Source organism: Capronia coronata, assembly GCF_000585585.1.
Source record: "Capronia coronata CBS 617.96 chromosome Unknown acBCG-supercont1.4, whole genome shotgun sequence".
Taxonomy (NCBI): domain Eukaryota; kingdom Fungi; phylum Ascomycota; class Eurotiomycetes; order Chaetothyriales; family Herpotrichiellaceae; genus Capronia; species Capronia coronata.
The window spans coordinates 1,175,502-1,195,058 of NW_006912896.1; the positions used below are offsets into that span (position 1 = coordinate 1,175,502).

General features: G+C 53.4%; 6 protein-coding genes across 6 annotated transcripts; all 6 read right to left on the bottom strand.

Annotated features, from left to right (window-relative positions):
* Nucleotides 1-117: 117 nt before the first annotated feature.
* Nucleotides 118-2,034, bottom strand: A1O1_04979 (uncharacterized protein; the record flags this gene model as incomplete). Its single annotated transcript, XM_007725868.1, has 4 exons — nt 118-366; nt 505-827; nt 954-1,687; nt 1,796-2,034. 4 exons carry the CDS (start codon nt 2,032-2,034, stop codon nt 118-120), a joined length of 1,545 nt encoding a protein of 514 aa, XP_007724058.1.
* A 660-nt stretch (nt 2,035-2,694) lies between these two features.
* A1O1_04980 (phosphoacetylglucosamine mutase) lies at nt 2,695-4,705 on the bottom strand (the record flags this gene model as incomplete). Its single annotated transcript, XM_007725869.1, has 6 exons — nt 2,695-3,555; nt 3,605-4,126; nt 4,181-4,195; nt 4,245-4,389; nt 4,488-4,501; nt 4,559-4,705. 6 exons carry the CDS (start codon nt 4,703-4,705, stop codon nt 2,695-2,697), a joined length of 1,704 nt encoding a protein of 567 aa, XP_007724059.1.
* Nucleotides 4,706-5,741: 1,036 nt separating this feature from the next.
* On the bottom strand, nt 5,742-6,547 carry A1O1_04981 (uncharacterized protein; the record flags this gene model as incomplete). The annotated part of the gene is made up of 2 exons (XM_007725870.1): nt 5,742-5,796; nt 5,874-6,547. The coding sequence occupies 2 exons, from the start codon at nt 6,545-6,547 to the stop codon at nt 5,742-5,744; spliced, it is 729 nt and encodes a 242-aa protein (XP_007724060.1).
* A 1,268-nt stretch (nt 6,548-7,815) lies between these two features.
* A1O1_04982 (uncharacterized protein) lies at nt 7,816-9,509 on the bottom strand (the record flags this gene model as incomplete). The annotated part of the gene is made up of 3 exons (XM_007725871.1): nt 7,816-9,107; nt 9,180-9,307; nt 9,358-9,509. 3 exons carry the CDS (start codon nt 9,507-9,509, stop codon nt 7,816-7,818), a joined length of 1,572 nt encoding a protein of 523 aa, XP_007724061.1.
* A 2,390-nt stretch (nt 9,510-11,899) lies between these two features.
* Nucleotides 11,900-14,075, bottom strand: A1O1_04983 (uncharacterized protein; the record flags this gene model as incomplete). The annotated part of the gene is made up of 2 exons (XM_007725872.1): nt 11,900-13,870; nt 13,929-14,075. The coding sequence occupies 2 exons, from the start codon at nt 14,073-14,075 to the stop codon at nt 11,900-11,902; spliced, it is 2,118 nt and encodes a 705-aa protein (XP_007724062.1).
* Nucleotides 14,076-16,856: 2,781 nt separating this feature from the next.
* A1O1_04984 (uncharacterized protein) lies at nt 16,857-18,803 on the bottom strand (the record flags this gene model as incomplete). Its single annotated transcript, XM_007725873.1, has 5 exons — nt 16,857-17,134; nt 17,215-17,425; nt 17,504-17,696; nt 17,785-18,498; nt 18,619-18,803. 5 exons carry the CDS (start codon nt 18,801-18,803, stop codon nt 16,857-16,859), a joined length of 1,581 nt encoding a protein of 526 aa, XP_007724063.1.
* Nucleotides 18,804-19,557: the final 754 nt, after the last annotated feature.

Genomic DNA, 19,557 nt, shown 5'->3' on the forward strand with positions numbered 1-19,557 from the left:
TCCTCCTCATCTCATCCTCCTCATCTCATCCTCCTCATCTCATCCTCCTCATCTCATCCTCCTCATCTCATCCTCCTCAACATCTCATGTCCACACCGAGTCCCCAGCATGGCTCCCTCAATATATGACCCGCCTAAGCGCAACATCAGGCACATCCCACACCACATCCCTGACACTGACGCGCTGACGAGCCGGGACTTTGATGCCCAAGTGGCCAGGACAGCCAACCCACTCTTCATTGCGGATGAGGAGGAATGGGCCGTGATGACCTTCTTCGAGTATCAGAGTATCGGTATCAAGATCAGTATGGGTATGAGTATTCGTTTCGGTCTTCGTTTGAGTATTAGTATTCGTGTTCGTTCGAGTCTCAGTATTCGTTTTATCCTCTGTATCTGTCCGAATCTCGGTTCCAGTATCCGTCCCAGTCTCGGCCACAGTCCCAGACAGTCCTCCATCAGCTTCGGTTTTGGCGTCAACTTCCAGCTCTTTCTGATCCCTTTCAACTTCGGACATATCTTCTGGTTGACTTTTCGTATCTCTCTCCATTTCGAGCCCTATCGCCTCCCTCGCCCGTGAACTGACGCATTCATAAAGAATCTTCGCATCGTCGTCCGTGCCGGCCTGGTAGATACCCACGCCCAAAGACGCCAGACTTAGGGGGTCTCCTGTGCCCCAGGGCGTGAATGCGTTGCCGACGTTGTTGACGGACAGACAGGCGGACAGACCTAGATGGCGGATCATGTCTACAATCTGTAGGGTTCCGCGCGGACGGTGTGCATTGCTGGTGATGGGGGAGGGGGGTTGTATTTGTGGTTGTGGTTGTGCTTCTGTCTCTGCTTCTGCCGCTGAACCGTGAGATATTGACGGAGCTGGAGCTGGAGCTGGAGCTGGAGCTGAAGCTGAAGCTGGATCTGAAAGACGAGGCTTACCCTGACCTTGACCTTGACCTTGACCTTCCAACTGCACCGGCCGCCCCATCATAAACAAATCACTGGTCGGCAACCCGACCAACGCAACCGGCAGGCCCGACTCTTTAATTTCCTTCGCCAACTCCACCATCTCACCCTCACTACACAGCGTCAACCGCGAGCAATGACCCAAGACGACCGTTTTTCCATCTCTTCCTCTTCTTCTGTCCGTTTGCGCCCTCCTCTCCTCCTTCTTCCACCCAGCCTCCCTCAACAACCGAAGCACATCCCAAACCATCACCGCCCGCCCCACGTCCAGATTATAATCGAGATGGAAATCCAAATGCAGCGAACGCTCCAAAGCCGTATCGATCGCCCAGCGAATATTGCGCAGACTCGCCTCGGCGGTTTGCTCAACATAGGGCGTCGTACCTAGGACTTCGATTTCGGCTCTGTACCGGTCCAGCCCGGCCACGAGAATCCGCCGGTTCTCCTCGCCGTGCGCCGTGCTGAAGATCGGGTCCTGGGCAAACGCGCAGATCTGGACGCGCAGCGTGGTGCGGAATGCGTGTTTCAGCGCCACCGCGGTCTCGAGACACGCTAGGCCCGTGACGTGGTCGAGTTCGACAAAGGCCCGGCATGATGTGACGCCCTGCAGTGCGGATGTTGCTAGGAGTTGCGATCCGCGTAGGTACAGGTCGGTTGGGGTGTAGCGGTGTTTGGCGAGGGATGTGGATGAGAGGGCTTCGTGGAAGGAGCCGGTTTGGGGGGTTAGGTCGCTGTAGTTTGGATATTGGGCATTCGTGGACTTGGAGTTGGTCGTAGAGGCTGAGGCTGAGTTCGAAATTGAGTGTGAGGCTGAGGCTGGGTCAGAAGCTGAAGCTGACTGCGGGTATGTTGGATGGTGTTGGTTGTTGCTGGTCAATAGATACGCTTTGTCGAGGTGGATATGTGGATGGCAGAGCGATGGGAGGAGAAGAGATGCCGGAGTGGACGATGAGAACGAGGACGAGGATGAGGATGAGCTTGTCGACGGGTTGATGGAGGTGATTCTGCCCGCTTCGACGTCCACATCCCAGCGAGACCAAACGTCTCGTCCAGGAAGAATGATATTCTCCAATTTCATCCTCTCGAACAAGGATCAGTTGCTGATGCGATATATGGTATGGATGGTATGGTACGTAGAGTACCAGGGCTGTTGGAACGACTGATTTTTTATTTCTTTGCGCTCGCAGATGATGCTGTCCAAATATCACGGCTGCCTGAGAAGTTCCGTATAATTCAGATCGACATTAGAGAGTGGATTCTTTCTTTCCTGTGGTGGGGGATGAGGATGTATACTGATGGTATAAGGTCGGCGTATCAAAGCAGCAAGCAGCCTCGTTGTGACACCTGCTTGCTTATCAAAGAAGAGATGCTTAAGTAATCGACGCGAGGGAACCACCACAGTCACCATGAGTTGAGGTCGAAACAGACAGCAAAACAGCACTTTTGGATTCCTGGTATCTGAGAACTGAAAATTGAAAACCATCCTGCATTGGTCCCTGCTCCCATCATTCAACTCCGTGGGGTTCCATCCATTCCCTACGCCCATCGCTATGCCATGCTGTCCAAACGCTATTCTGGATGTCTCGAGCCGGGCCACAGCCACAAAAATACATCCTCAATACCCTGGGTATGCTGAAAGAACACCGTTCCCATAAGCTCCCATCTCTGGGTCATCGAAGTCGGCCAATTGTGGTCATCATTCTGTGTCGTCGTGTGCAGTGAGTTTGGTGTCGGCCTCTCACGCTGAACCGTATTTTTTGATCACTTCGGCCACCTGAGCCGCCAGCTTCTCGGCCTCGGTCTTGGAATGTGCTTCGGCATAGACGCGAACGACATCTTCGGTGCCAGACGCTCGCGCGAACGCACGGCCTTTGACGTACATCTGACAACAACGGTCGATTTCTTCTTGAGCACCCTTGGGGGATTCGAGCCGTCTCTCAGCGTCGGTCGCTTTGAAGATCGATCGATCATTCACCGCCACTGCGACCAGCCGGTTGGGAAGGTCAATGTAGGTGTTGCGCCAGTTTTCCAACGTCCACGACTTGTGAGCCAGCACCACCTCGGCAAACAGCATGTCGGAGATGGCATCGCCCACGGCTTGATTGATCAGGTCAATACAGGCACAGAGAGACTCAAGCGCATGTTTCTGGCCGGGAGATTTGGGCACCGCCTCCTTGATGGCTTTGATGGCGTTGTCGGAGAAGAGGACGGTCCCGTGACCATTGGCTTCGAAATAGACTCCGATGTCGTATCGGGCAGCCGCGTGGTGAAGATGTTTGACTCCGGTCGGAGTAATGGTCACGGGGAGCTTCAGAACCTTCTCGACATACTCGGTCGCCGCTCCATTGGCGTAGGCTGTCTGGACGATCCCGATCTTGAGTTTCTGATCAACGCCCGCGACTCGGGTCATATCAGCCAGGAAGACGGCCCCCAGGGTGGCGATACGGTCTCCATCCAGAAGATGGAAGGTCTTGGACTCATCCGTGTAGTAGTACACCAGACGGTCAGCGTCGCCGTCCAGAGAGCAGCACCGATCACCTGGCTGAGCGTTGAAGTTGGGAGGAGCTCGCTGTTTGGTCTTGACATAATCTGCACCACACTGGAATCAATCAGCACAACTTCCCTTTCTCTTCAATCAATATTCTCACCTCCAGGTTGAGTGCTTCGGGTCTGACGACATCATCGTTCACCACCTTGATGTCGATTCCGCCTTCTTTGCCACTGGGAAGGTATTTGATCAATTCTTTCAGTTTGGGCGCTCCGACACCGTTGGCACAGTCCACCGTGATATGTCCTTGGATTGTCCGACCATGCATGATGGTCTTGAATGCGTGGGCCATCTTCTCATAGTACCCCTTTTCGGACGGCTCTCCGAAAGCATACGGCGAATTGAGGGTGTTGATGCAGCGAACCATATAATGCAGTTGAGGAGTCGTCAACAGACCGTAGTCGGTGTATTCGACATTGACAGCGTCCAGGGCCGCCTTCAACGCCGTCACCAGGTATGGTCCCGAGGCACGAGTATCACGAGCAAACACGACCTTGGCCGGCCGCTCATGCAGTTGACGAATCTCGTCGACCAACGTCTCATTGACGAGATCCTCATATGCTTTCGCCAATTTGTCATTGGGCGTGTTGGCCAACGTGGTTGCCAGCCCTTCCCACGATTGCTGTGTCCTTGTCAGTCACTTGATGGGAAGGAAGCGTGCGATGCAATGCCGTACCTCGAGCATGTCACCCTGCATGCGATTGTCAGCCTTGTTGACTTCACTCTAGATGGAGACATACCATAGGATCTACCAACTTGACACCATTGTCGTCGGCCGGGTTGTGACTGGCTGTGATCATGACTCCGATGGTCGCATTGCGCTTTTTGGAACGGGCGGCCGCAATGAGTCCAACGGTGTATATGACATGATCCAGCCCAGCATTGCTAATTCCAACTCTTCTGTCAGTGTTCCAGGGCTTTCACTTTGTAGGGCGGAGAGAGCCGGCCCAACTCGTGGTATCGATGGGGAGGCAGAGACATACGCTTTCATTCGGAACTGTGTAGACAATCTGGTCAGAGCGGATCGGCTGCGTTACGAGAGCCAGCAACTTACTCCTGCAGTGCCATATTGGTATTTCTTTCTCTCAGGAATGGGGTAGGGCTCGACTCCTTTGGTGATGGCAGCCAGCAGATCAGAGGGTAGATGGACCACCGGCTTGGGCTGGTTGAAGACGGATTCTCGAGGGTTGGAGAAGGACATGATGGGCGGTCGACAGAGCGACGCTGGTCACACGGGCGTCTTTGTCTTGCTGGCTCACTCCCTCCACTGCCACTGAGATGTGTAGAAGTCAGTGAGATAGAGACAAGAGAAGTGGAGTGAGAATGTATCCCCCAGTACAGAGTAGTGAAATATGACAGATTCCGTGATCTGCGAAAGCGAATGCGTAAGAGGGAGAGGGCAGAGTTCGATCGTTGCTTTGTTAGTCTGCTAGTCTGTTAGTTTGGGTGCAAGCTATACTTAAACCCAACAACCGCCTCCGCCTGATGTCTAACGCCTAACGAGAGACAGAACTAGTAGTGCGGCTGATCGAGACTCCCGCGTCCTGGCGAGCGGCAGTGCCAGTCTGAGGCTAGGGATCCCTAGGAGGCCTATTTGGTATTGGTTGGTTAAGGTGTTGAGCACTGCAGTTCCAGTGCCTGAGCGCCATTATTGACAGAGGAAATTCTCCGGACAGGGGAACTAGAGGGGTCAACAGGATGCTAGAGGATGTAAGAGGGCGGCTAGAGGGGCTCAAGGCTAGGAGGTAGGCTTAAGACGGCTAAGGGCTAAGGGCTAAGGGCTAAGGGCTAAGGGTTGAGGGGGGCTAAGGAGGTGTGCCTGACTAGCAGCGACCCTCTAAGTCTCGGCGCGTGGGGAGGCTGATGATGCTTGTTCAAGTGCTCAATAATATGTAACAATTTGTACCCCAGAGGCTTGGAGTGGTTACCAACCTGAGGCTCCTTAGGCGCGTACAAAGAGGCGATGAAGGGGCGTACATCGTAGGTGTCTATGACTGTCTCTACTGTTTCTTTCGTCTCTCTGCTCATCCCTTGTCCATACAAGTATAACCTCATATGTCACATCTGCACCCTTTCCATGAGACACCAATATACATTGCCGCAGTATATCCATCTGGTAGCTCTATATATACACAATACTAAAACTGACATGCTTTTCTGAAGGGTTGATTGCACAGACCCATGGTTCATGGTCATCCGAGTCTCCCTCTCCCTGGGCCCCTCGTGGTGCCAAACCGTCAAGCTTTCAGCCGTTGACTGGCCAGGTCTTCTTGAGCATCCTTGATAAGAAAGCTGCCACGTGTAACAAGTCAGTCGGTCAATCAGTCAATCAGTCACAATATTCAGGTAACAGGGGTTTCTCTTCTTACCTATACCACCACACCGTCGGGACCACCGTCCCCAAATGCCACAGACTGTGGGCGTCAATCATACCCCCGACGGGCGGGAAATCAAACAGCTCCAGACTCATCGCCAGGGCGATCCACGCAACAATCATACCAGGCCAGACGGTCCACGACTTGTGAAGCTGGCGGTACCGCGACAAACTGAACCAGGACCACAGGACATTCTGGACGAGGCCGACCACGACGTTGGCCGCCATGTTGTACGTGTAATCCCAACTCCAAGCGGTCAGGTACGTGATGTGGGCGAGGTACAGCAAGAGGCAAAACACCGTCCAGACCCGCAGAATGCTCTTTTTGGTGGCGTCGGCCTGGTCGAGCCGGAAGATGCGGATCGGCGCGTAGTAGAGCCCGTAGAGCACGCTGGCCCCGGCGGCGAAGTAGTCCAGTTTCTCCGTGACGTTGAAGTCGCGCGTGTGGAAGAGCATGCTGAAGATCCAGCTGGCCAGCCCGAAATACCCGAACCCCAGGTAGTACGGTCGCAGCGGATATTGGGCCGGGATCTTCTCGCGGAGCCGCGCCATGCCTTCTCGGTGCGCCAGGAAGTTCAGCAGCGAGAAGAGAACAGAGAAGGGCTCTTGGATGCCCAGGAACCGATGGAACGGCCATTTCCCGTGGTATTGCACCACCGGTTCGATCATCGGGGGATCGCGAGCCTTGCGTCGGTCGGTGATGACATGTTGGCACGTGTAATCGCATTCCGACGGACAGTTCCAGAGAAGAAGTCGAAGATGGAGAGCTTGATCGAGGACGGGTCAGCTTGGACGGTCTCTCTCACGAACAAGAACAAGAACATAAGGGGGCCACAGTGCTCACGTAGTGTCCCTCGTCCGGTATCACAGTTCTCCTCGATGCAAACCTGGCGCGAGCAATCATCAGCAAGGCCCTGTCAGAAATGCGAGTCGCTGCTGGCGAGGCTGAGACTGAGGCGCATTGCGTACCTTGACACACTCGCGAAAATCTGGGAGCCGGTCGCCCAGAGATGCTAGAGACAAATTGACCAGGCAGAGCACAGCAAGACCACAGAGGACAGTCCGACGGCAGTCACTCAGGAGCTGCATCTTGACGGAGCACAACTTCTTGACAAGGCGGCAGTAGAAGTGATGGCGAGCTTGATACCATGCGTGCTACAACACACGCTTCAGATGAAGAATAGAGAGCATCAGAATCGGTCACAATAGGGGTGGTTCACCACTAGCACATCGCCTTACTGAACGGGGTTAGTCCCCTAATCCTTTGTCACTAATTTCGGGCTGTAGTATATAATGCTCCAACTTCACATCCTCTTGAGGATATGCTTCTTCTTCAACCATTCATCAAAACTGTCAACAGCAGCATCTGTCGACGATCTATGGAGTCCTGCTCGGTAATAATGGCTATGGCGTGGCAGCCACTGTCGACAAACTCACCATCAAGGACCAACAAGGACCTAGGTATCTACCTGGTACGATGAGGTAGGTCGGCAGTTCAAGGGGGTTTCTCACATCCATAATCCATTCTGCTATGAACTCAACAGGCGGAAGCCAGTTTCAGCACGGTTATGATTCATCTGGGAAACACAGACATTACAGCCTGATAAGAAACGACCTTAGCTGAACCTGATGGCGAGGTGAGCGGGCAAACGAACTGTCTCATGCCTGAAGATTAGCACATTAAGCGACCTTACAGGGTTGATCATTTACACCAACCAACATTTCTGCCCAGTCTGTCCTGCCCAGTCTGTCCTGCCCTGTCCTGTCCTGCAACCACCCACTAACCACCAAATACCATCTCACACCACAGGCACAGTCCTACTCTTTCCTTCCGTCTGTTGTACAGACACAGTCCTACTCTTTCCTGCCATCTGTTGCACAGTACAGCACAGTCCTACACTTTCCTACATATTCCTCCCGTCTGTTGTACAGTCCGTTTATGGCTTCCATCTGAAAGCCGGATGCCGCCAATCCAAATCCTGGACCTGCTTCATCGACAACCCATCCAACTCAGCATCCACGTCCTTCTTCTCTCGTCGCTTATTGTCGGCATACATCCAGAGCTGCAAGAGAATAGAGCAGACCAAAATGGTGGAGGACGTGGCCAGGTTCAGGCCGTTGCCAATATGGTAATTCGGCCCATCAAAAGGCAGAAACGACCATGTCGAGATCAAGCCGCCGACGTTGCCCAACATGACGTTGGTGCCGATGGCGGCGGAGCGGGCGGTGTCGGAGACGACATTGGCCGAGACCTGGGCGTTGCAGAGGGCGCCGTACGAGAAGGCGCCGGCGGCGATGAGGAAGGTGGCGCCGTAGCGGACCTGCGCGTTCGTGCTGGCCAGGAACATGATGTAGCCGACCATCATCAGCGGCGTGGACATGATGAAGAAGATGTTGCGGCGGTCGAAGCGCCACGACAGGAACGGGAACATGACGGTGAAAAAGGCCCCCACCACATACGGTGGGACGGTGTGCAGTTGTTGCGACACCACCGAGTTTTTCGGGTAGATGGTTCGTACGATGGTGGGTAGGAAAAAGGCCAGACCTTGCACGGTGATATTGTCGAGCAGGAAGATGAACGCGGTCGAGAGGGTGAGGGGGCTGATGATCCCACGGAGGATCTTGGGCACGTCCAGCTTGTCGAGGACTTCGGTCGTGCCGACTCTCTCGGACTTGACCCGTGCAATGGCCAGGTCCTTCTCCTCTTGAGTCAACCACCGGGCGGTTGCGGGGCGGTCGGTCAGGGTGAAGAAGGCGACGACCGAGAGGCCACACGTGATGATGCCTTCGATGGCAAAGATCATGCGCCACGTGTGGAGACTGCCGAAACTGTCGAGGTTGAGGATGGCCGAGGCGAGAAGACCACCGAAGGCGCCTGCGAGAGGCGCCATCACGATGTACAGCGACAGGCGGAAAGCCAGCTCGCTTCGTCGGTACCATCGGGACAGATAGTACGCGATTCCCGGTAGCATGGGAGCCTCGAAGATGCCGAGGAGGAAGCGCACACCGCACGCTGCCGACATGTTGTGCACGAAAGCCGTTCCCAGCGAGCAGATGCCGAATCCCAGTGAGACGGCAGGAATGAACCAGCCAGGGCCGAAGTATTTGCAGGCCACATTACCCGGAAGCTCGAAAAGGATGTACGAGACGTAGAAGACCGAAAGAACAATGTTGTAGTCGTATCCTGTCAACCCTAATTCTTTCTCGAAGCCGGCGAGTTTGGCATTGCCTGTGGTCGAGCGGTCAGCCACCATGGCACGAAACAGAAGGAAGGACAATTGTGGCTAGACCATCAACCTACCAATATTGGCTCGATCGATGAAACAAAATAGATACAGGAGCGCCACGGTGGGCACAATATAGAGGTCGATCTTCATGCGCAGCCTCGCCTCGGCTTTGGGGTCGAAGACGACGATGGGATGACCGTATCTGGGGCCACCATCAGCAACTGGACATGAGATAAGAAGATATCGACGCACTTGTCGGTGGCCACATGACCTCTCGCAGCCGCTTCATGCGCGTTCTCGGTGTGCATGGCGGCTGCTTTCTCGTCGATGCCCGAACCCTGCAGAGAGTGACGCGCAGCAGGATCAACCTGCCTCTCTTCGAAACTGTGATCTTTGGAAGCCATATTCGGAAAGTATGGGTCGAAACCTGGGGAAACGTTGTCGGCCAGGCAGGAAGGATGTCAAGCGAGACGAGTTGGATCTGAGGAAGGCGGCCTCTCCGTACTAGTATTTATGCCACTCCGAGTCGTCCACTGCATGGCTGCCACACGCGACCGGCCACAACTGCCAGTGCCAGACCGAAGTGACTACCTTAGTTCAAGTCGGCTGAAAAGGGAGCCTTCCACCTAGCTGCTTCAACATGTCGCGGCGAAGCTAGTACACGAGACGGTTGTCGGAAGAAGGAGCATCTGAACATTTGATAGGCTGTGTAGCAAGCAGCCTGTCGACCAAACTCTCCTCCGCCTTGACCCCGGATGATGCACCTGGTCGATGGTTTGGTTGGTCTGGTTTGGTTGGTTGGGCTGGGTTTGGTTGATTCCTAGATCCGGGGGATAAGACCAGACCCGCTGTCGAACGCGGGGCCTTAGCCTGGGGTGAGGAGAGAGAGGGAGTGAGAAATTCCAAGACCGGTCTGGAGTCCAGGGGTGACGGACCGATCAACGACAAAGAGGGGGGATCACAGACCCGCCACACAGAGATAGAGAGAGATGCTGCCTTACCGAGGCTCCCCTTATCCCTAGGCCTTCGGAGATATTTGAGATACTGTAGATAGTTCCTCTCTAGGGGCGCGCCCTATGGTCAGTAGTTGCAATAGTCATAGACGAGGGGCGGTCACCAGGCACATTGGCTGGCTGGCAGGCTGGCTGGCTGACCATTCTGCCCGGATATGGTCAATCCGAATATTACCTCCTGTTTTGATCTGTCCAGACCGACCAGCAGAAGGACAGGAGCAACAAATGACACTGCCTCATCCAGGTCAGCCGTATTCTGCTCCAGCATTGGGGAACAGGAACAACCGCGATGGCATCAAGAGAGGTAGGTTGACGAGACTGTACCTGGAGTACAGAGTAAAGAGTACTCGATCCGAGAGAGCTCTCAGAGTCAGAGCTGGCTGCACAGATCCCTCCTCGCCTCATGCTGATGATGCACAGACGGCGCACCAGGTCCAATCGAGTGAAGACTATGTCCGCTGATGCATGGCCTCCTGGATAGTAGAAGCCAGGGGTGGCCTGGGGAAAACTCACAACCGACCAGGATACTCTGTACACACCCGCTCTCCCTTCGCTCTTCGTCCAACAACATCACGACCTTTCTAGCGCGCCCAGCGACGCCGAGGACGCCACCATTTTCCCGGGATTCAATGTCGGGAAGTGAACAAGTGGAATTCGCGGGGGAAGAGAATACCTACCTAGCATTCTGTTGTTCTGCTTGGCTCCCTCCTTAGGAAAGACAGGGTTGGAAACTCTCTGGTTCTTCTCCCCGGCTTTCTGAGTCCAAAAGTTATGTACTAGAGCTGGCACCTCAATCCTGGAAGGGAGGCCGTGTCTGTCAAGGTCGGTCAAGTGGTCGACTGGGAGGGGACTAGGGCCCGGGAAAGTGAGTGCTTGATCCGTCCTTTGACCTTTCAGCGAAAAGGAAACTTCAGGATACATGTTCTGTGGACAAATCAGCACATGAATAGTACTTGACATATTTGCCTGGACTGGTCATTGATGACCGGGACAGTAGAACGGCAACCACTAAGTCCACGGTAGCGAGTGTCAGTCTTCCATATTGTGTGGGCGCAAGGCATGGATGGATTCACAGTCTTGGGTCTCAAGGGAAGGCAATATTTGGGACTCTGTACAAATGGTCTTTCTATCTCTGATCCTCGCCGCATGAACTCCCGCTTCGCATTAATCGTGAGAAAAGTATTGAACAAGGAGTCAAGAAAAGGCCTTTCACTCTAGATATGAAGACTCTTCCCACCGGTGAACACAACGCCAACAAGATAGAAAATCCTCCCTTTCACAAGCAGGGCCCCCAGATGATGAACGCCTCCGGGTCTGATCTGATATCCCGGGTTTTGATGCCGCCATGCCAACTATCGCCAACTCAAGTTTCTCCCTGCCTCGATCACTCTTCCACAATAAAAGTTTCGTTCCCTCTATAGTTTCATGACAGGGTGGTCGTTAAATATACAAAAGATGTCTCGGGAGAACACGCTCAAAGCAGACTCAAAAGAGAAGAAAATGCGGGTGGAAGGCATAAAGGAGTCGAAACGTCTCGGACGGTTGTCTCCCATGCCACCAGGTGAGAAGGCTGCCCGGAACGCATGTCAGGCAGCTCTGTCGTCACGGATTGAAATCGGCGACGCTCGCAAAATCCCAGGACCTCGATGGCTGCTAATGTGCTGCCACTGCCAATCGGCTCTGCCAGGACTGTGATTGGGACAGCATGCCGTGGCTAAATGAGGTCGGTCGTCTGCTTCGCAATTTGGTTTGATTCGGTCACTGACGCCGGTACCGTTCTCTCAAGCTCCAAATCCGCCGTTTTGATATCGATAGCGACCCAGGTGTCGTTTGGCAGGGGTCTTCTCTTCGCTGGCACTCTCGTTGTCCCGTTTCGGCTCTTTCTCCTTTTCTTTCTCCTGGTCGTCGTCCCCAGTCTGCCCTTCGTCTGCGAAAAAGCTTTCTTCCATTATCACTTTGGACTTGAGACTGGTTTTGCCCTTTTTGGGTTTCTTCTCAGGGTCGATTGGGGCCGGCTCCGGCTCCTCGACCTTTTTTCTCTCTTCTCCTTCGTCATCGCCCGTAAAATCACCTGGTTGGTCTGCAGGATGCTCGAGGTCAGGGATGCCTTCATTTTCACCGGCATTGATGGGCTCAAGGAGGTCCTTTCCTTCCTCTGGCTCCTCTCCTTCTCCACCCTCCTCTGGGGGTGGGACAACCTCGGGCAAATCTTCCCCGGTCTCCTCTTGATGGATCTTTCTTAGCAATTCCTTGCTCTCGTCGAACTCATCCTTGTGTTCTTTGGGATGAGTGATCTCCTGCTGGGCCTCGGTGTAGTTGAGCGCTGCCTCGACTAGGCATCCACGAACATCGTCGCCCACCCAGGACGTCAACATATTCATCAATTCCGAATTGTCATCCCTCAACGGACCACCCTTCTTCAATAAAGTCTTGAATTGAGGTAGGTTGCGCACGAATTTGAGCAGTCCCTGCACACGAGCGACCTGGACGGTCTCGTCGTTGACGCTGAACGTGACGCTCATGACATCCTGCCCGTCGCTGGTGTCCCACTGAGCAATGCTGTTGGGAATAAGAATGCGGCCATTGCCACATCGGTCATCTTCCGGACCTAGCTCGATAATGGCGTTGCCGAAATCGAGCGACTCGCTGGCGAATGCAAGATGGAATTGATCTTCAATCAGGATCATAACCACAAACTCCGGTCGGTAGAAGCTGCCATCACAATGTCTTTCAATGTTGGTACGCGGGAAGGCAGCATATACCCGCACCTTCGGGTCCACGTGCATGCTGGCTGGAAGAGGAACCGGAACAAAGTTGGTGCCACCTCGCAGGCTGCCGCCATCTTCGTGATGTTGGGTCAAGAAACCTTCGGGGATGTTTTGCTCGTAGACAATCTCGCAGTCTCCGCAACGCAAATGGCACTTGAGGATCTTCAAAGGTTTGAAGCTGTACAGGAAATGGATGTATTCGTTTGCAATCCGGACTGGCTCGCTGCCGGGCAGGTGAACTCTGCTTGGCGTCGCCTGCTGGTACTGGGGAACGAAGAATGGCGCCCAATTTTTCTCCGTCCATTGGCGCTCGGTGTTTCGGATGGTCAGGAGGGTCGAGTAGTTGGTGAAGGGGCGGAAAATGTACATGGCGCGCTTCCAGTCCGATGGTTTCCCGATCATGTTGAAGATGATGACCGGCTCGGCGCCGTCGACGCCATCTTCCAGAATAATACGAGGATCCTCCGGTCCGTACAAGCTACCGTCCGGGTCCCAATTGGCTGGGATGTCGAAGACCAAGGGGAAAGTGAATTGCTTGCCGGCCCAGGTCAAGTTGTAGTTGTCCAGATGTTCCCAATCCGCGTTGAACAGTTGGCCTCGAAGAAAACTCATCTTGGGCACTGACCGCGTTCGACTCGGGCAGAAGATGACTCGCGTCACTGACAAATAAACGTTGTGTTCGGGCATCCACACACTCGAGCCCGACAGTCGTGCCCACGTTCTCTCCACAATGTCGGTCACTTTCAGGTTCGGGTCGTTCATCATGTCGTCCGGGTAGTCGACGATCGGGTGGGAGTCAAGCGTGATGGCAATCTGCTTGATGTCGTCGGTAAGGAAGAAGCTCTTTTGCACGCCCACCGTCGAGTTGTACTTGAGAGTGTCGCAAGACCTCTTGCCCGGCAAGCCTGTGTTGACAAAGCCAGGGATATTCATCGGTTCGAAGGGGCCCCATTGTAGGTAATATTCCGAGCGAGCAGAATCATACTAGAGTAAGAATCAGCTTGATGTGCTCCATTCACACCGGGCGCTGAACGCCACATACCGAATTCTTGTGCAAGCTGGGTACTGTCACGTCCGGGAAAAGGGAGCCTTGGAAAAACACAAAAAGCAGGATGGTGATAATGACGAAAACAGTCAACCGCTGGATCCTCGCCGGGGCGGAAAACCTCTCGAAGGCCGGGAAATGCATGTTGGATGGTCGTCTGTCGTCCCTTCTCACAAAAAGAGAGAAAGGAGAGGCAGAGTCAGGGTAACGAACGTCGAGACACGGAGACCGGGCGCTGAAGGAGGGGGAAAAGAGAAGCCACGCGCCACGACGGGATCAGAAAAGTGTTATATCGAAATCGCCAACCCGGGCCATTGCCAAAGCAGCCGGTGGTGACGGGATCTCCTTTACTTCAGAAGCGTCTATGCTGTGCGCGGCATTCCAACTAAGATTCCAGCCTCGCCCCACGAGGAGCCCAGAGGGACATTCCGAAAGAGAGGTGGATCGCAAAAGGCAAGGGTTTCTTCTGTATCGATTGGCGTGCGAAGGGAGGGTGGGTAACAAGGGCGATAACTCTGTAGAGTGCTATATGGATCCATCACAACAAGAGACAGACGCGAGTGTTTCTTTAGTGCGGTCAGAGTCAACGCTCGTTCCTGTTGCGGAGATTGCGTTTTGCCATCTCGCGTGTGGGCATTTTAGCTGCTTCGAACGAGGATTGCCCCTCGGACGCGGGTGCTATCCAATCCAGCCGCGACTGGCGAAACATGGATTGGCAACAGGGGTGAGCTCGGAAGATTGACCCAAGATGTAGGTTATCTCATCATCGCGGCCATCGAGCAATCGGTAATCTTCAAGTTAACCCCGGTGCTGGTCTCTTGCGGTGCTCTCAACGGCAGTCCAAGGGATGTAGAGGCCAGGACTTGGATGGCGAAACGTAGAGCTTGGGCAGTGGAGGTCTCACTACGAGCACACCATCCGTTTAGGGGCTGTTTAGGGTCCGTCCAACATCTTTTTTCGCGAGGTGCTGCTGTACCGTTATGCTTTGCTGGTCTTGAAAGTTGATGGAGTTGCAGTCCACACCGTCTGGTGCTTTGGTACAGATCGACCAGGCCGAACACTTGATCGTCAAGCCCCTGAGATTTTGTGGGAGGAGTGTTGGCTGCTTGTGGTCGACGCTGGCAGAAAGACACAGCCAACTCCTTGATGGCGCAGAGAACGCCTCCCGACGCCTGACTTACCAATGTCAAACTGGGGCTGACAGGTCTGTGACAGGTGCCTACAGGTGTCTTTGCGTTGGGCGGCGAAAATAGGACTGGCAAACTATTAGTTCTGTACGTGAGGGATAGTCAGATACTTCCCGCCATATAGCGTGGGCAAAAGCTCATAGCCTGTACGTGTTACCCTGGGGTTCCTGCGTTAGCTGAAGCGTTAGCTACACCACTATCATCCCCCTTGCTGGCCTATCACCCGTCAGGTCATCAACATCATGATCCTGAAGCAAGGGGAAGAGACTCGATGCAGGCAGGAACGAAGTACGACAAATGGATGGAGGGAAGGTGCGAGTCCGGGTGGGTGATCGATCACCTCTACTATCAACCCTCGATCTTCTGTCTGTGCTTCTCCCTCTAGTACTCCCCCAACAGGCCACTGTCCTCGAACCGCTGTCGACGCCCTGTCACGCTCCTGTCGTCAAGCAGACCGAGCTCTAACACAATCCTTGTTTGGTTCTTGTGTAACTTGACATATCTGGTTTATTCGCCATACGCGACGCCCTCGAACCCATCGCAGCCCACTTTCCATTCATTCGATCGATTGCAAAAGCCACCTCCTCATTAACCCCGCTGGTGGTGAGAAGAGTCTAGAGTTTAGAAGGTCTACGGTTGGTCCTCCTGTGGCGTGAGAGTCCTATATCCGGTCCCCCCTGGCGGGTTAAGCAGGATATCTCAATCAAATACCGCAGAACGAACTGTGAGATTCACATACCTGCTATTCTCCATCAACAGGGTCTATAGGAGCCTCAGGAGCCCATTTCATACTCTCAAGCACGTGCTGGTCACCAGCAGTAGCCTGGTGTAACGATGCGAAAGCCGCGTTTGACGTGTCGGATGCACATCGCCAATGTCTCTGCACCCGGACACTTTGGTGGCAGCTTGACAGGATAGACGACAGTCTCCTGACTTACATGTATACCACAAGTTTGCCACACTGTTGATACTTCCCTTGCCAGCGCGGCATGACCGTGGAACTCGGTGCAAAGGAAGGTAGGTAATGGGTAAATATCTGCTCTCTCGGGCACCCCTTACATCCAGCAATAAGAGATCTATAACCATGACTGGGCCACTCAGCCACCTCACTGTTTTGGCCATCATATCACTCTTGCTAAATCGGCTGGTCTCGAATGCCTCTCAAAGGCCTGCTCCAAGTGCTTCGAGTCCTCTGTCGGGGCCTAATCTGGTCCATTCATATCCGGAAGAATAGGATCAGCCGGATGCCACCAGGGTTAGTCTTCGTCATTCCAGCAAAACTAAAGAAACGCCCTTAGCACAGCGACGCAGAAACTGCATGACGACTCATGACAAACGCCTTCTGTTCTTTCAGTTTGTTGATGCTTGTCCAATGCAATCGCCGAATCTTGATGACTTCTCGTGTCTTCATCGAGTCCTGGTAACGTACTACCAGATGAACCTGTCAAGGAACTGCAATCCCTTCTAGCTTGCAGATGTCGGCTTCGATTGGGACAGACGGTGACCAGGACCATCATGTAACTTGCCGACTTGAGACCATATCCAAAGATGTTCCTGCTCAGGTCGACCAAATGTTGAGGCGGCCGAATAGCTGACTATCATGACTGACTGTTCCATCATGTTGTCAGCCACGAGGTCCGTCAAAGCAAACCACAAGGACTCGCCCAACATCGAACCCATCACAAGAGGGGTGTCGGAACTCTAGAGTGCAATATACTGTATATCTTTGCTCGCTGGATCACCTCTCTGCTGCCGAGTCTATGCTGGATGTCTGCACCCTGACGAGGCCATCGTATTTGAGTCCATCATTCTCCGGCTTGACTTGAACATCCGAGCCTCTCATTTGATTGCCGGTCACGTCGAAATTGTCGGCTTCTTGCTTCTTCCTTGCCTTGTCCCGTCTGACGAAATATCTCAAGACAAAGATCATGCTAAATTGCAAGACGCTAATGCCGCTCATGACACAAAAGCCCAGCTTGAACCTCGGCGCATATTTTCCCACATCGAGAATGACGACTATCAAGCACAGGCACAGAACATCAGCTTCCACAACGTTGCTTCTCGGGCCGGACCGACGATCTTGAAGGCCAACTTACCAGGAACCCACGCGATAAAAGCCTGGCCGAATGTCTGGGCCACGCCGATGACAATGGCCCTCTCTTCTGCGTCGTCGTGGCAGATCTCATTCGCCCAGGCATATACCACAGGCCAGTATCCCCACGACGCCGCATTTATCATGTATCCGAAAAAGGTAGCAGCGTATCCGGGTCCAGAAGCGACCACGACCATCCCAATGAAGTTGAAGGTCTGGTTGACCATGTCAGCCCTCGAATTCAGCCAAAACAAAAGAGCTGGCACAATTCAGCTCTTTTTTTATCTACTTACCGCCGGTGGAATCATAAGTTGCCATCGCTTCCCTCCCAGCGCATCCGAGATCCAGCTGTACGCCAGTGTGGTGACAAGCCCCAGTGCCTGTGCCGCGGTAGGGAAGAGGTTGATCTGGTAGACGGAAAATCGATTCAACGACTTCAACCAGACGGAAAAGTAATTCAAGGGCTGAGTGGCGATACAATGGAATCTTAACATCAACCAAGGTCAGTAATCATGGATAACCATCCGCCTGTCCCCAGCCGATACCAGGCGGGCCTGTACTGTACGGGACTCACATCAAAGTCAAGGTCATGACATAGATAGGCCAATGCGCAACGATCTTCCTCATCTTGGCCCACGACAATCTCACGGGCCCGCGCCTGTCCAACACCTCCATGCGAGCCAGGTACTTGACTCTCTGCCCGGCACTGATCCAGCGAGCCTTGGTGGTATAGGGATTATCCGGGACAGCATAAAACCCCCAGAAGGCGGCAGGCAAGGAGATGACACCACAGAAAATGAACAGCCACCTCCACCCAGCCAGGCCGAGATGGTCGTCCATATTCTTATAGATGCCCGCCTGCAGATACCCGCTGAACATACTGGCCGCATAGCTGGCGGAATAGAAGATGGCGATGCGTTTGCCCAGCTCGCGCGGCGTGTACCAGCTCCCCATGACAGTCAAGACGCCCACGGCGAACGGGGCCTCGAGCATGCCGACCAAGAAGCGCAAGGCGAAGACATGCTCGACCTTCTGCACCGCGGCGAAACAGAACGTGATGATCGACCACACCAGCTCGGCCGTGGGCAAGTAATAGGACGGCCGGATGCGCGTGAGGAAAAACTGCGACGGGATCTGGGCGACCAGGTATCCGCACGTAAAGAACGTGGTTAGCAGGTTATATTGGTCGCCGTGGAAGCCGAGATCTTCTTTCATCCCGGACACGTATGCGTTGGTCACGTTGCCCGAGTCGAGCAGCCGTATGAAGTAGCCGAAGGTGGCCCATGTCCTTGTTTTTTCGTCAGTATCAATATCAAAACATCAGACAAGATGATAAATAAATGAATGACCTTCAAGAAACAGAGACACCCCTTGAAGGAAGGTCTGGAGATCTCACGGGTATACTGACATGACATGCAAATCGAGGCGTTGGACCAATTTCCTCTCCTCTTCACTCCGTTCCCCATCCCAGATGGCTTCGCGGACTGTCAGCCATTTGGATCTTTTCTTCTCTGTTGCTTCTGCTGCTGCTTCCATCATCGCGTCTGAGTCTGAATCTGCAAGACGATCTTTCGGTTCGGACGGGGCCAACATGGTGAAGACCTAGGCATTTCTTGAGAGGGAGTTGAATTGGATTGTATGTACTGTGCAAGCATGCCTAGGATGTTAGTTGCCGGCTACATTTATTGACAATTACTCATCTATTGCTCTCAGCTTGGAGTCAGAAAGGCAAGACGTAACGTACTAGTTACGCAACGATAAAATCTTCTGTCGGCGATCGATCGGACCCCAGCGATCTCGGAGCCCCAACGGTTCGGCCTCATAGTATGTACCTAAATTAAAACTTTTACCCACGACAAAGTAAATTAGTACGTACGTTAGGACTTCCAGAGCAGCGGAGTTTGTAGCTTGTGTTGGTTTTGTTAATTGGATACTAGTAGACGACTGTGGATGTTGTGTCTGTCTGGCGGGCTGTGATGATAGTACTAGACCGTGTGATGGGTCGTTGATGATATGGATCATCTATTGATGAGATGGACTGTGTAAAATAAATCATATATAATATCTACCTAACATAGTATATACCGTCGATGAAATGCCTCAATTCACGGAGGAACCGAGGTTCTAGTATCTGAGGCAATACTCTTGTGGTCTCAAACTCTCTTCCGGTGGAGGTGACGTTTCCACACACCAAAAAAAAAAAAGAGAACACAGAAGCCGTGGAAGCTATTTTACTCTGTGGACTCTGTGGTCTCTGTGCTAGGTGAACAAGTATTTGTCGTGATTAACGTCTCACCTACATAGATGCTATCTCGTTGTCTATGGGTCTTGATATGCAGTGTCTTAT